Source organism: Sycon ciliatum, chromosome 13 (assembly GCF_964019385.1).
Source record: "Sycon ciliatum chromosome 13, ocSycCili1.1, whole genome shotgun sequence".
In the NCBI taxonomy this organism is placed as follows: Eukaryota; Metazoa; Porifera; class Calcarea; order Leucosolenida; family Sycettidae; genus Sycon; species Sycon ciliatum.
In genome coordinates this window covers 21948760-21961934 of record NC_088655.1, presented here as the reverse complement: position 1 = coordinate 21961934, position 13175 = coordinate 21948760, and the positions used below count along the sequence as shown (strand labels likewise).

The 13175-nt window shown below is 49.0% G+C and overlaps 1 protein-coding gene across 1 annotated transcript; it reads right to left on the bottom strand.

Annotated features, from left to right (window-relative positions):
- Window positions 1–476: 476 nt before the first annotated feature.
- On the bottom strand, window positions 477–3938 carry LOC135829281 (uncharacterized). Its single transcript, XM_065341683.1, has 3 exons — window positions 3883–3938; window positions 1395–2434; window positions 477–517 (listed from the first exon to the last, which is right to left on the bottom strand). The coding sequence occupies exons 1-3, from the start codon at window positions 3936–3938 to the stop codon at window positions 477–479; spliced, it is 1137 nt and encodes a 378-aa protein (XP_065197755.1).
- Between the last annotated feature and the right edge of the window lie 9237 nt (window positions 3939–13175).

Sequence of the window (13175 nt, the reverse complement as noted above, 5' to 3'; positions counted from 1 at the left end):
TTGGATCTGTTTCTCCATACATTTTGCCATGGCATACCTGTCCTAATTTTGTAAAACCTGGCTGAATTCTATTTCCCTGTTCTTGGACTTTTCTGGCCTCAGATGTGGCAAGGAGTAATTGCACGGGTCACACAATGCAGGATGTACTGTTGTTTTCAAGATATCTACAACTATGTGAGAGAGACACAAAAAAGTTAGGGTGCCAGTTTCCAATGAATGGACTGTAGTGTGATTCATCCCGACTTTGAGTATTGTTTCCCTGTTTACGCATCTCACCTATCAGCACAGTCCAGGGAGGGATTGTTTACCTTGTTCCGTAGAGCTGTCCGAGTTACCTGCGGTGCTTCATATCATGCTGCTGTACCACCCCTTCTTGCTTCTCTTCAAATAAAACACCTTGAATACCGATACATTTATCAATTTCTTACGTTTACGTTTATTTGTCACATTGTTCAGCCCGCATCATGCTTACGCAGTCATTTCCCTTTGCCCACCTCTAAGCGGTCAACTCGTGGAACTACAACAAACAATATGTCAATTTAAAAAATTGGTTGTGAGCAACACTGGCTCACACTCAAATAACTGCTTTTCACCAGGAAAATATTATATTTCAACGTTTCGGTCATGAAATAACCATCATCAGGAATGAAGTGGGCACACCGGTTAGGATGGGTTAATATACGAGGAGCGCTGCAAACTGATAACAAATCACACCTGCATGCACTATGACGAGAGAGAGAACAAAAGGACAAAACATCACCAAAAAAAACCCAGGTATAGAAATAACGCAATACGCGACAACTCTAAAAATGGCACAGGTACAAGCAACAAACAGAATGTACATGTGCACTAGGTGCGTGCAGACATGTAATTGCAGGCGCTAGCAACAACAGTAGTAGTAACAGTGCACTAGTTCAAGGGGTGCTAAACCACCACCATCCAGGAAGAGCGAGTATCAGGGCCAGAAATATGCACAAGGCCTCACCAGAGAATTCACAGGAGGTCCCACCCTGCGTTATTGTTTATGCTGGGGCTCGTGTCGCGAATTTGTATTGCTTCGCGTATTCTCCTCCTGGCCCGATCCGACTCAGTGGCAAGGACGCGAACCTCTGTGAATGCCGACTCGCCAAGCGGCAGTACCTCGTCGCCATGGTGAAGTCGGTAGTGCTCGCCCAGGGCTTTTCCAGACGTCTTGTTGCGTGAGTTATCATTGTGTTCTTTTGTTCGCGTTGCTACACTGCGGCCAGTCTCTCCAACATACTTCTCCGAGCACTTGCAGGTCAGACGATAAACCACGTTGCGTCTTGTGCATTCTACCTCGCTCGATTGGCATGCAACGCAGGCGGCTTTAGGCCTTCCTCGTCGCCTCGGGGCAGCGGGATCCACCCACTTACGGCAGCAAGGTCCAGTGAGGCTGGACTTAGTGACGCTGTTGGAAAGCCTTGCATTCTTGTAGATTATCTGTACATTTAGATTGTATTTGTTTAGAAGACGGTGGACCCTGTAGTGGATGGCATCCGTTTTGAATGGTAACTTCAACGTGGATCGATAGTCTTTCTTCTGTTTAGCAGGTCGTCTGGCTCGTTCCTGAGCAGTCGCGATCACTTTGTCAGGAAAGTTGTTGAATTTTAATGTGTCAATAACCTTTTGCTCACTTCGCTGGCGGGCTGCAGGATCAGAGGAAAGGCGGGCCGCGCGGAGGAATTCCGAAGACGCGATGGCGAGTTTTTGCTGTTGCGGAACGCAGGAGTTGAAGTCTGAGACGAGGCCACTGTGGCAAGCTTTGCGGAACAGCTCGAATGATATTGCGCCCTCGGAGGAGACATGAATAGTCGTGTCCATAAAGTCAACCGACCCAGTTTCCTCCGAAGATTGATACGTGAACTTGATGCTCGCATTGGCGGTATTGAAGAACGCAATCAGCTGGCGGAGAAGCGCGGCCCCCAGTGTCCACAGCATAATGATGTCATCAATATAACGCTTGTAGAGTACGGGAGCACCAGGCGAGTTTAGCAACAGCGAGGTTTCGAGGTCATGCATGAAGATAATCGCAAACGGGGGCGCTAGGTTGTTACCCATGGCGATGCCTTCCCTCTGGTGGTAGACCTTCTCACCAAATCTGAAATAATTGGATCTTAGAACGAAGGTTAACAGCTCTTCGATCTGCTCCACGCTTAAACCAAATGTGTCAACAGACTCGATGTGCTGCTGCAGGACTCTAGCAACCGCCTGCACCCCTTCAGCGATAGGGATACTTGGGTAAAGAGCGACCACGTCCATCGTAACGATGATGGTCCCCGCTGGGGCTTGTAGGTCGGGATACACTTGCCGGATATCCTCCAGTGCTTCCAGCGTGTTTTTCAGATGTGCTGGGACATACTTCAGGCATTGGTTGAGTATACGCTCCAGGACAATAGAAATATTGGTCACCGGGCTATCAACAGCCCGGGATATATGTCAATTTGCTTGTATAAATCCATGGTAGGGTACAATTCCTTTTCCTCCAGAGCATCCCTTATGTGGAATGCCCTCCCTGCTCACTTGAAAGGAAGTGAGGACATTAGATCATTTTCTACAGAACTTTTGCACGCTCTAAATGACGACAAATTGACTATATCCCTATATCCCCTCCTTTTTGAAAATGTATTTCACCAATAATATAAGGCTTGGAATTTTTTTAAACATGAATATCGACGGACTTGCCCCTTCTGTTCATGCATTGCCCTGCTCTAGTAATGGTTCATGAATCCGCCCAGTCCACATTCCTTCTCCGTTTCTCTCAGTTTTCCTTTCCTTTCAGTTGCATCTTCCTCTCTGCTCTGTTTTATTTTCTCTTTTCGTTCGTCCCTCTTGATATTTGTACTTTGTACTGTTGAGGCAACGAACTGAAATAATAAAAAACAAAACAAACAATACCGGCTGAATATAAAATATACATCCCGACTGCGATAGCAGGAGGGACGTGGATGTTTGGCATAAGATCACCCCAGCAAGAGCAAGCACAAAGCAAGGCATAGGAATTCTCGGGTCTCCGTGTTGGCCAGCTCAACCGTCAAAGTGCGGTAAGCAGACTGCCAGTGATTGAACAGCTGCTATGTAACTCTAATCTGGACGTAATGTTTCTCTCTGAAACATGGTTTCATCAGTCCCTCCTGGACGCTGTGCTCAGACTAAATGGCTACAATCTGTATAGGCGCGATAGGAATAATGCAATACTTTCGTCTACTGGTGGTGGGGTAGCCATCTACGTTCGATCCACTCTAACACCGTTTTTCTCACGCTGCCCTCACCTTGAATCCTCCTCCCTACAGTCCATTTCAAAACTATAGACGCGTACCTAGGCAAAAACCGTTATGCCAGCATCTATAACACATAAAATCTGTGATCACTTTGTGCATAATTTTTTCACCCAGGGCCAAATTGGGCGTCTGTTATCCAATCCTTTAGAAACTATATGAGAGTAATTGTGGAGCGATCCTGAGCAATATTCCGAAAACTATTCTCAAAAAGTTCCAGCCCAATTTGAAATATTTCAAAAACCCTACGCGTCTATAGTTTTGAAATGCACTGTAGAGGAAATCTGTTTAATCTACCACAAACGGGATAACCCTAAGTACCCTATATGTGTTTTCCATGCATTTTATAGACCCCCACATAGCAATGTTGCGGTACGAGATACATTCTTTACTGTCTTTCGCGCCACTGTCACTCGCCACCTAGATCATCCACCTTTCCCACTCCTCTTGCTTGGGGACTTCAATTGTAAATTATCTAGTTGGCTCCAATCAGATCCGGATACCACGGAAGGTCGGCAGCTATCGACCATTCTCGATGACCTGGGACTTCTCCAACTTGTAAGTGGTACGCCGACACGCTACTCACCAACAGGCCGGTCCTCCCCGTCCCTTCTCGATCTCATCATCACAAACACTCCCCATCTTGTCACTAAGCCTGAAGTTCTCCCACCACTATCTGACCATTGCCCAGTCATCTGCAATGTCAAACTCTTCCAACCTCGAGAGCAGCACCAGACAGACATATCTATTCCGGATTATGCAAGTACAAACTTCGAAGCTATGCGCGCCGACCTATGGGCACAGCCCCTGCACGAATGTTTAGAAGGAGCTACCTCAATCGAGAGCGCTTGGTTTTCCTGGCAGAGTTACACCCACGAGAGCATCCGCCGTCACTTGCCTACACGTTTGCTCAGACCACGAAGAAAGCATCTTGCGAAGCCCTGGTTCACGGCAAGCCACAAGCGACTGCACAAACAGCGAAACAGGATGTTTGCCCTAGCCAAGCGAACCAACACCGTGCAGGATTGGGTTGCGTACAAGGTGGTTCGCAACGCCCTCTCGAGCAGCCTCAAGCGCAGCAAAGCGGACTACTTCAACCAATTGTGCCCGCGTATCGACAGTGAAAAGAATAGTTACAGGCGGTGGGCACAAGCCAAGAAGCTCGCGAACATTACGAGCCAGACGGCTAACTTACCGACGCTAACCGACGAGAGTGGGGAAGCCCCATGCGACGCAAGCAAGGCAGAAAAGCTGGCAGACACGTTTGTAAGACAATTCTCGCCAAACCCTAGCTTCGACCTAGCTGCAGCTCTCCTGACGCCCTCGTTCTCTACACCTGACCATGAGTTTGATCTGCCAAGAATAACTGAAGAAGAAGTCTTCCGAAAGCTCCGAACACTTCCGGCAAGAAAATCCACCGGAGGACTGATAACAAATAGAATCCTGAAAGAAACTGCGCCCGTGATCACGCAGTCCTTGTGTCAGCTTCTCAACCTCAGTCTACGTCTCGGACAACTACCAGTAGACTGGAAAACCGCCACTGTTATCCCGATATTCAAGAATAATGGACAACCGGCAGTACCCACCAGCTATAGACCAATCTCCCTCCTTCCGGCCATTGCCAAGCTCCTAGATTCGATCATTGCGGAGCACCTGTCGAGGTACCTATCCAGACATGACATAATCTCTGCCCACCAGTACGGTTTCGTCCGCCGGAGGTCAACACTGGATCAGCTCGTCATGCTGACATCTAGGATAGCCAAGGCGATGGACAAGCGGAGCACCTACCACACCCTGTTCCTGGACTTCGCTAAGGCGTTCGACAAAGTGCCGCATCCAGTCCTCCTCTACCATCCGGGCACGTTTGCAACCAGAACGCACTTTCGTGGTTCTCCAGTTACCTTGGTGACCGGCAATTCACGGTCAAAGTCACTTCCTCCGTAACCACAACCCACCCTTTAGCCGCTGGCGTACCACAAGGATCCCATCTCGGCCCTATCCTGTTCCTTCTGTACATCAACTCTCTCCCGCAGACCATCCCAGATGAGGACCACTGTCAAGCTCTTCTCTTCGCCGATGACACGACCATTGGAACGGAACTTTTTTGTTACGGAAGTCGCTGCACCTACCACTCCCTCTTCCCAGCATCATAGTCACCCACTCCAAGTTGCCACGGATGCCGCCCTGAAATGGGCCGACTCGGCAGGTGGACGCTTTAACCCGAACCGTACGCGATGGAGGCAGGAGCAAATTTTGGAGCTCCTGCTCCATCCATGTTTTCCTTCAAAGTATCGAAAGATTGGCCTTCTGACCATAAGTTTATACTGCAGGAACTGTCTGGCAATTCCTTAAACGTGAAAGAGTCTGTCAGGCAGATTGATCTGCATGGGAAACCTGGTTGGTGCCAAGTCACACTTTCAAGTAGAGCTCAGCGCGAGACGGTTTTGAGCAAGGGACTTTGCATACGAGGTGAGCAGTTGGAACTGCATCTCCCCGACGAGGGCTCCACTCAGCTCCATGTGTTTGGTTGCCCTGTCGGAATGCCTGATGGCCCACTTTCGGCATCTTTGTCGGTTTTCGGCAAGCTCATTGGTCCGATGATCACACGGCAAGATCAGCTTCGAAGGCACGTCCATCAAGACAGGAATCAGGTACGTCAATATCGTACTGTCTAAACCCGTACCGTCGTGTGTGACCGTTGGGAAGAGAAAGTTGCGGGTGTGGCACAGGGGGCAGACCCAGACGTGCTGGCGCTGTGGCACAACGGGTCATGAAGCACGAGAGTGTAAAGTAAGGGCGGGCAGAGAGCCTGAAAGTTCAAGTCGTACTAACAGTAACTCTAGTTCTGAACCTTCAGATTCTGTACCTCAGTTGACCTGCGAACGTGGGAGTACCCGTACGAATTGCGTAGGTTCGAACTCTGAAGTGAACTCCAACACATCCCAGCACGGTGACAGTGTATCTAGCATACCCACTACACGCACAAAAGCACAGCAACCTACATCTACGCTGAGTATGGCCAGTGCTACTGCGGGCCCAAGCACGGAAGACGTCATCCAGGTACCTGAGGCAGTGACAGTACGAGCTTCAGAACACCATGACACAGCCGTACCAGTCCCACCTGCCGCGGGACACGTAACTGAACCCGGTGGTAAAGGAGACAACACAACTCCCCAGAAACCTTTTGTGGCTGCATCTTCTAACGACCACGCGCAACACAACAATAGCCTTGCGTCCAATACAAATGCAGTACATGTAACCGGTACTGAAGCAGCTGTAACTTCCACTCCAGCTCCTGGATCTTCTGTCCCTACCCCGGTGCAAGATTGGCACGTCGCAGGTGGAAAGTGTTCTACTTTTTCTCCAATAATCTTGCAACAAACCGCCTCCGCTTTTCCCTCTGTCGCGAACCGCTTTAGTGCGCTGGAGCACTCCATGGAGAGGAAGCGTAAGCGAGGAGCCAGGAGTGACGCATCATCCAGTGCCGACTTGTCCGCGAAGGCTGTCTGCCCGACCACCAAGACAGACGACTTCTATGGTACTGGGTCGGACTGGGAGGAAGAGTGTGAGGGTGACGACGGCCGCGGTAGGAGCCGTCATGAAGTGGTGCAGTGAACTGCACCTTGAAATAGTATGCTTGAACTGCCTGTGTATTTTTGTTTTAGGTTTTGGATTAGTTTCTAGATGTAGTTCTTCCTTATAGATCTATTAAATGAATCCACAATTACATAGAGCTACTGTCGGTCGACAGAAGTCTTGTAAACTTGCTTTTCTGAATGTATGCAGCCTTAGAAAGAAGTTAGGCGAAATCCAAAACTTCATAAACTACCACAATGTAGATATCTTCGGCATTGCTGAAACTTGGCTTGATTGTTCGATTTCTGACTCATCCATTCATATACCTCATTATAGACTCTTTAGGCGCGATCGCGGGCACAGACCTGGTGGCGGTATAGCTGTATACAGTCGAGATACCCTGGCTGTTTCCAGACACGCTGAACTCGAGAGTGACACAATCGAAAATCTGATACTCACCTTGAAGACAGAATCCGGTGAACCCATCACCCTCGCTACGTCCTACCTTCCGCCTTCCACTACTGCTGCAGTATGGCAAGACCTAGAAATCAGTCTGAACAATCTAACCTTGCGACGAAACAACCGCGTGGTCGCCATTGGTGACTTCAATGTGGACATGTGCTCGGGACACAGCCGGATGCACACCATGCTCCAGCGGTTTGATCTGGAAAACCACATCCGGACACCGACAAGAGTAACGGCATCAACTTCCACCCTAATAGATCTGCTCCTCGCCCCTAACTCTCTAGTTGGAACATGCACGGTCATCAAGTGTGACATCAGCGACCACTACGCATTTGTGGCCAACATTATCGTCGCCACCCGGCAGTCCGAACGAGTCGCATCTCGAAAGAGGCGAGTGTGGAGGATAAACTGGGAGCATTTTAACGCTGACTTGCAGGACTGCAATCTTGAGATTTTCAGCAAGTCGAATGATGTTGATGCAATGATAAGCGAATGGTACGCAAAGGTTTTTACTGCTCTAGATCGTCACGCCCCCTTACAACCTCCTCGTAAGCCGAGGCGCCGACCTTGCCCATGGTTGTGTCCTGAACTTGTATCTGCTGTGCGTCAACGAAACAAGGCCCACCGACTTCTTTCACGCTCTCCAAACGATGTCCGCCTGCGAGAGCAACACCGCACTCTCCGCGCAGCCGCGCGCAAGCTAGATCGGAGGCTAAGGGATCAGTATTTTCAAGCTCGCCTACAGTCGGCCGGAAAGGATGGACGGAAGCTCTGGAATACGATAAACGTGGTGACTGGACGAGCGAAAAGTTCAAGCCCACCACAAGTACCTGTTGGAATCCTCTCCCGAACTTTTGGCGAAGTTGTACATGACCCTGGACGACCAGACGCGCTGTGCGCCAACGCACCAGCCGAACGTGAAGCACCAGCATTCACGGAATTTGCGCCTGTTTCGACGGAGGACATTACGGCCCTTCTCCAGTCCGTTGACGCGTCAAAAGCAACTGGACATGATGACTTGCCGGGTATTGTCCTTAGAAACTCGGCATCAATACTGGCTCCCTCGCTCAGCATCATTTTCAATACTTCGTTATGTCAGGGGTGTGTTCCCCGTCAGTTTAAAATTGCTAATGTGTCGCCGCTATTCAAAGGTGGCGGCCTTGACCCTTGTCAGCCTACTGCGTATCGACCTATTTCTCTTCTACCAGTCGTTTCTCGCCTCCTCGAGAAGATCGTCAAAGCTCAGCTTACATCCTTTCTGACCGATCACAGTATTCTCCCTGACTCGCAGTTCGCGTACAGGAAGAACCACAGTACGGAGGACGCTCTTGTGCTAGCTGTCAATCGCTGGCTGAAAGCGAAGTATGAGCGCAAACTCACAGGTGTGATATTCGTGGATATGTCGAAGGCTTTCGACTGTGTCAAACACACCATCTTGGCACAGGAGCTATCCGACATTGGGGTCGGCGGTACTGTCCAGCTATGGTTCACTAGTTACCTGAGTGAGCGGCTTCAACGCGTAGTCGTGGGCGGAAATTGCTCGGAATACGTCGCATGCAGTCGAGGGGTGCCGCAAGGATCAGTCCTCGGCCCCCTCCTGTTCACACTATACATCCGTAACCTTCGATGCTGCTTGCCCCAGCAGGTCACAAACCAGGAATTTGCAGACGACATTGCAATTGAAGCCTTGGGCAGTTGCGAACAAGTGTGCTCTTCTCTAAGCACAGCCATCACTGGCCTGTCGCAGTGGTTGGAGGACCGCGGACTAATGCTGAACCAAAAGAAAACGCAAGCTCTGTTGATTACCCCAAGAGGCCCAGCCCCTGACACAGATAACATTCGAATTCGCTGTGGGAATGCAGCCCTTGCAGTTGTGGAACAAGCGCGGTACCTGGGCGTAATGGTAGATGGGCAGCTCTCCTGGGAGCCTCACGTCAATCACACAATCCAGCAGGTGCGGAAGTCAGTAGGTGCGCTATGGCGGAGCCGCCGAAGCCTCACCCTGGCGTCAAAGATCCTGTTTTACAGGTCGATGATCCAGGGTAGGTTGTCGTACGCTTCCAACGCCTTTTATCCGTCACTTCAAATTGGCAACATGGAGCCCCTCACACGTCTAACGAAGTGCGCTATCCGCGGCTTCTTCGGTCTGCCACCGTGGTCGCGCACGAGCCCGATCTTTGAACAGCTCCGCCTCACCACCCTGGAGGACATGTTTAACATTAAGCTCCTCATCTTTGTCCGTCGTTGTCTGTTCTCCCGAGCTAGCTCCCTCTTCACCAGCTTCTTCGTGAGAGTTACTGGTGACCGCACTCGGGGAGCAGCACAACACCTCGTTCGAGTACCATTTTGGCCCGGTCCTGCGGGTCGAGCGACCATGCAGTTCATCGGCGCAGTCCTGTGGAACCAGCTCCCGCCTGATCTCCGTTCCGAGCCCAGCTACCTTCAGTTCTGTGCCCTGCTAAAAGCGCATCATGGCTCCGTTTAAATGCTTTTCGGCTAGTGTGTTTCTGTGGTATAGCGGACTGAAGAATAGTAAACGTGTTTTGCAATATATGTATGAAGCTATTTTGTATATAGTATGTTCCCATTCCGTTTTTGCTTTGGTGTAGCCCTGAGGTTGATTGCTTATTTATTTCTACCCTTCCTCTCTCCATACTTCTGTCCCCCCCCCCTCTCTCTCATTCCTTCTGTCGTCCACATGTATCAAAGGAGGCGAAATCGCCTGTTTGTGGTGCGACGTTAAATAAACTTCTACATACATACATACCCCACGAAGTCCTTCCAAATGACGTTCTCCCCACGTACCAACGGACCGGATCCTCCAAACATCGGGCACCTGCGAATGAACCAGGAAGAAGTGCGCACGGTCGACACACACCGACATCTTGGCGTGCAAATTCATAGCCCCCTCAACTTCCAGTGCCACATCGAAACAATCACCACCAAATTTCGCCAACGCGTGGTACTACTTGCCCACATGTCGAGCCGCCTAACGCCGGAAGTTACAAACCGGCTTTATACTGGTTATGTCCGACCCACCATTGAATACGCCTCGCCACTGTGGCAGTTCCAACTGTCCGCATCCCAAGCGGCGGTGCTTGAGCGTCTGCAGGCCAGATTGGCACGAGTCGTCTTGAGACAGTACGGTGTGTTTCCCTCCGCTACTGAACCGAAGGCATCTCTGTTCGCGCACCTGCAATGGCCCAGTCTGGCATGGCGGCAACACATCCAGTGCCTCCGGGAGCTCCATCACCTGGTCCACCACCAGACCACTGCCCTTATGGAGCTGGGCTATAGTCTCTCCACCAGCGCGCGGCGCCCTCTCCAACTTGTACCGCCTGCCAGGGCGAACAGCTACTCGCGTGCCACCTTCCTCTTTGTTACCGCTGCCACCTGGAATTCTCTCCCCACTGACATTAGAACCACCCAAAATAGGCATTGCTTTGTGTCTCGTGTCCGTACTATCTTTGCCAACACCCGCTTCGAGCCCGCTGGTTTCATTCCTTCCAGAGTTTCTATAACATAGTAAATAATGGTATGGCTGATTTCTACAGTATGCATTTGTTATAACCCTTCCTCTTCTCAATCTATATGTTATAATTTTGCAGATATATTCCCAGTAAGCCATGAACGGAGACCCCCTCGACTTAGGCCTCGGCCTTTGGGGAATCCATAAATAAAAATTTAAAAAAAATTCCTTTCTATTCCAGTGCATATTGTAGCATCTTGTCTCGTGAGCGGTGCGGAAGTCAACTGTATTGCTGGTGCGCTGGAGTTGTCGTTGAATCAAACTACCATCGACTAGTTAGACTACAGTTCGGACTCTTTGGGAGTAAGTGTTACCATGGTTACTGTAATTATGGTACAGTGCTGATGTTCACATGCGGCATCTTATGATCAGTTTTGCTTACTTGCAAGTACAGTGTACATGTAGGTGGATTGATTGGATTTTTGGATAGGATTTTATTTATAGTGGTGGCTATAACAGACAATTGCCTAATAACAATAGACCCACTCGAGGGAAAGATGTAAAAAGATAAGAATAATTAATATATGTAGAAGAGAAAAGTTTCTCTTCTACATTTATTAATGGCTCAACATCCGAGTTTCAAATAATTAATATAATAGACTATTGGGTAGGTGATCATGTCCGCGATAGAACGAATGGTTGAGGCAACAGAAGATGGGCGCCCAACTTTTGCATAAATTTTGCATAGCTGAAAGTCATAAGTACTAGCGTAAAAAAGCAAGGCATTGGGGTAACAGTTTCTTAAAACGGTAGATGCATTTGCATACACTGTTTTATATCACTGTATCACATTTCAATCCATTCTAGCATTTTCCAATCACTTTAGGTGGATTTGAAGTACACTCTGTATCATAAACTTAGTTTCGAAAGAGACAGTCTGTTAGCTTTATTAGGATGGCCCAAAGGCAAATCGCCTATCGAGGGGTTCACCGCGTTGGATGGTTGTGTGTGTTTTTTTTATTTTATTTTTTTACTACGTTCACATAACCAGCTCGAAAAGAATAAGGAAAGACAATGGTACGGAGACTAGGACAAACGTGACAACTAATGAGCAGGCGCTGCACCGAGACGCAGCAGTGATGGTGGGGCATTGATGACTCTGCCGACCTGAGGTCTCGGCGTCACGGCCAAAAACAGGTATGACAAAGCAAACAGGCAACCATTGTTTGTGTGTGGGGGGAGCTGAGGGGAGAGTTTCGAACTATGCACAGTGAAGGGATAATTATTGTATGCACATGACCAAGGATAGGGTATACCGGACAAAGTTGCCGTTGATGATCTTCAACTCTTCGAAGTACAATGTACATTGCTGATTCATTCGGGATACTTTGTGGCTATTCGACGTTCTTTATCCTCAGACTCAGTATAATACCGTACTGGCAATATATGTTGCCGCGTAACGCGTAACGCAGGGGGGTGCGGCGTAACGCGCGACCACGCTAGTGCGACAAATTTTCGTTGAGTTCGTAACGCGCGTCCGGCGGGGTGCGGCGATCTTTTCATTGCAGTTTGCACTGCAAAAAAAGGCTGAAAACTGTGAAAGCACGTGTACCGCGTGGTGAAAAGTAGTTTTTGGAGGAAGCGCTCTTCCCCTATGTCACTTTCCTTTTGATGATCTTTTTGTGAACAGATCACTCTGATAGTTAAAATATACAGTCTTCTATTGATATCGTTGTCGCCCTTTGCCGTCGGGTTTGTAACAGTTGGATAGCAACTGAATTTCTGTGCCTTCAATGTGGATGAAAAGAAAAAATGATGCGGCAAAAGCAAAAAAATGATGCGGCAATAGCAAAAAAGTGATGCGGCAATAGCAAAAAAAGGACTGCGGCAATATAGAAACCTGTGTAACGGCTCCTGTGCGACTTTGCATGTAACGCCCTGCGTGCGGCAAACATGTGCCAATGTAACGCTTCATGGCCTCACTGCGGCAATATATATTGCCAGTACGGTAGAATACTCGGTAGACGAATTCCAGGTCATTCTTCTTTTCCATTGTGTACTGTTCCTTGTCAGTTATGCCGTTCTGTATGGAGTGTACACGTGCGTGTGGTGTATGCTGTGTCTTTTTTCTTTTTCTTTTTATAACCTATGTTGATTGATTGATTGATTGATTGATTTTTATTTAAGGATTGTGTGCACATCCCTACAAAGTAATAGCGGTAATAAAAGAGACAAAGACAACAAAGGAGTAGTAGGTGCTACAAGAGCTGTGCTGGTCAGGCGCAGAGCGCTCCTCCGACCATTTCGGTCTCGGAATCGACAAGACTGTTGTGAAGTTGTATTTCTCGCCGGCCGAGCGCAGCGAGATA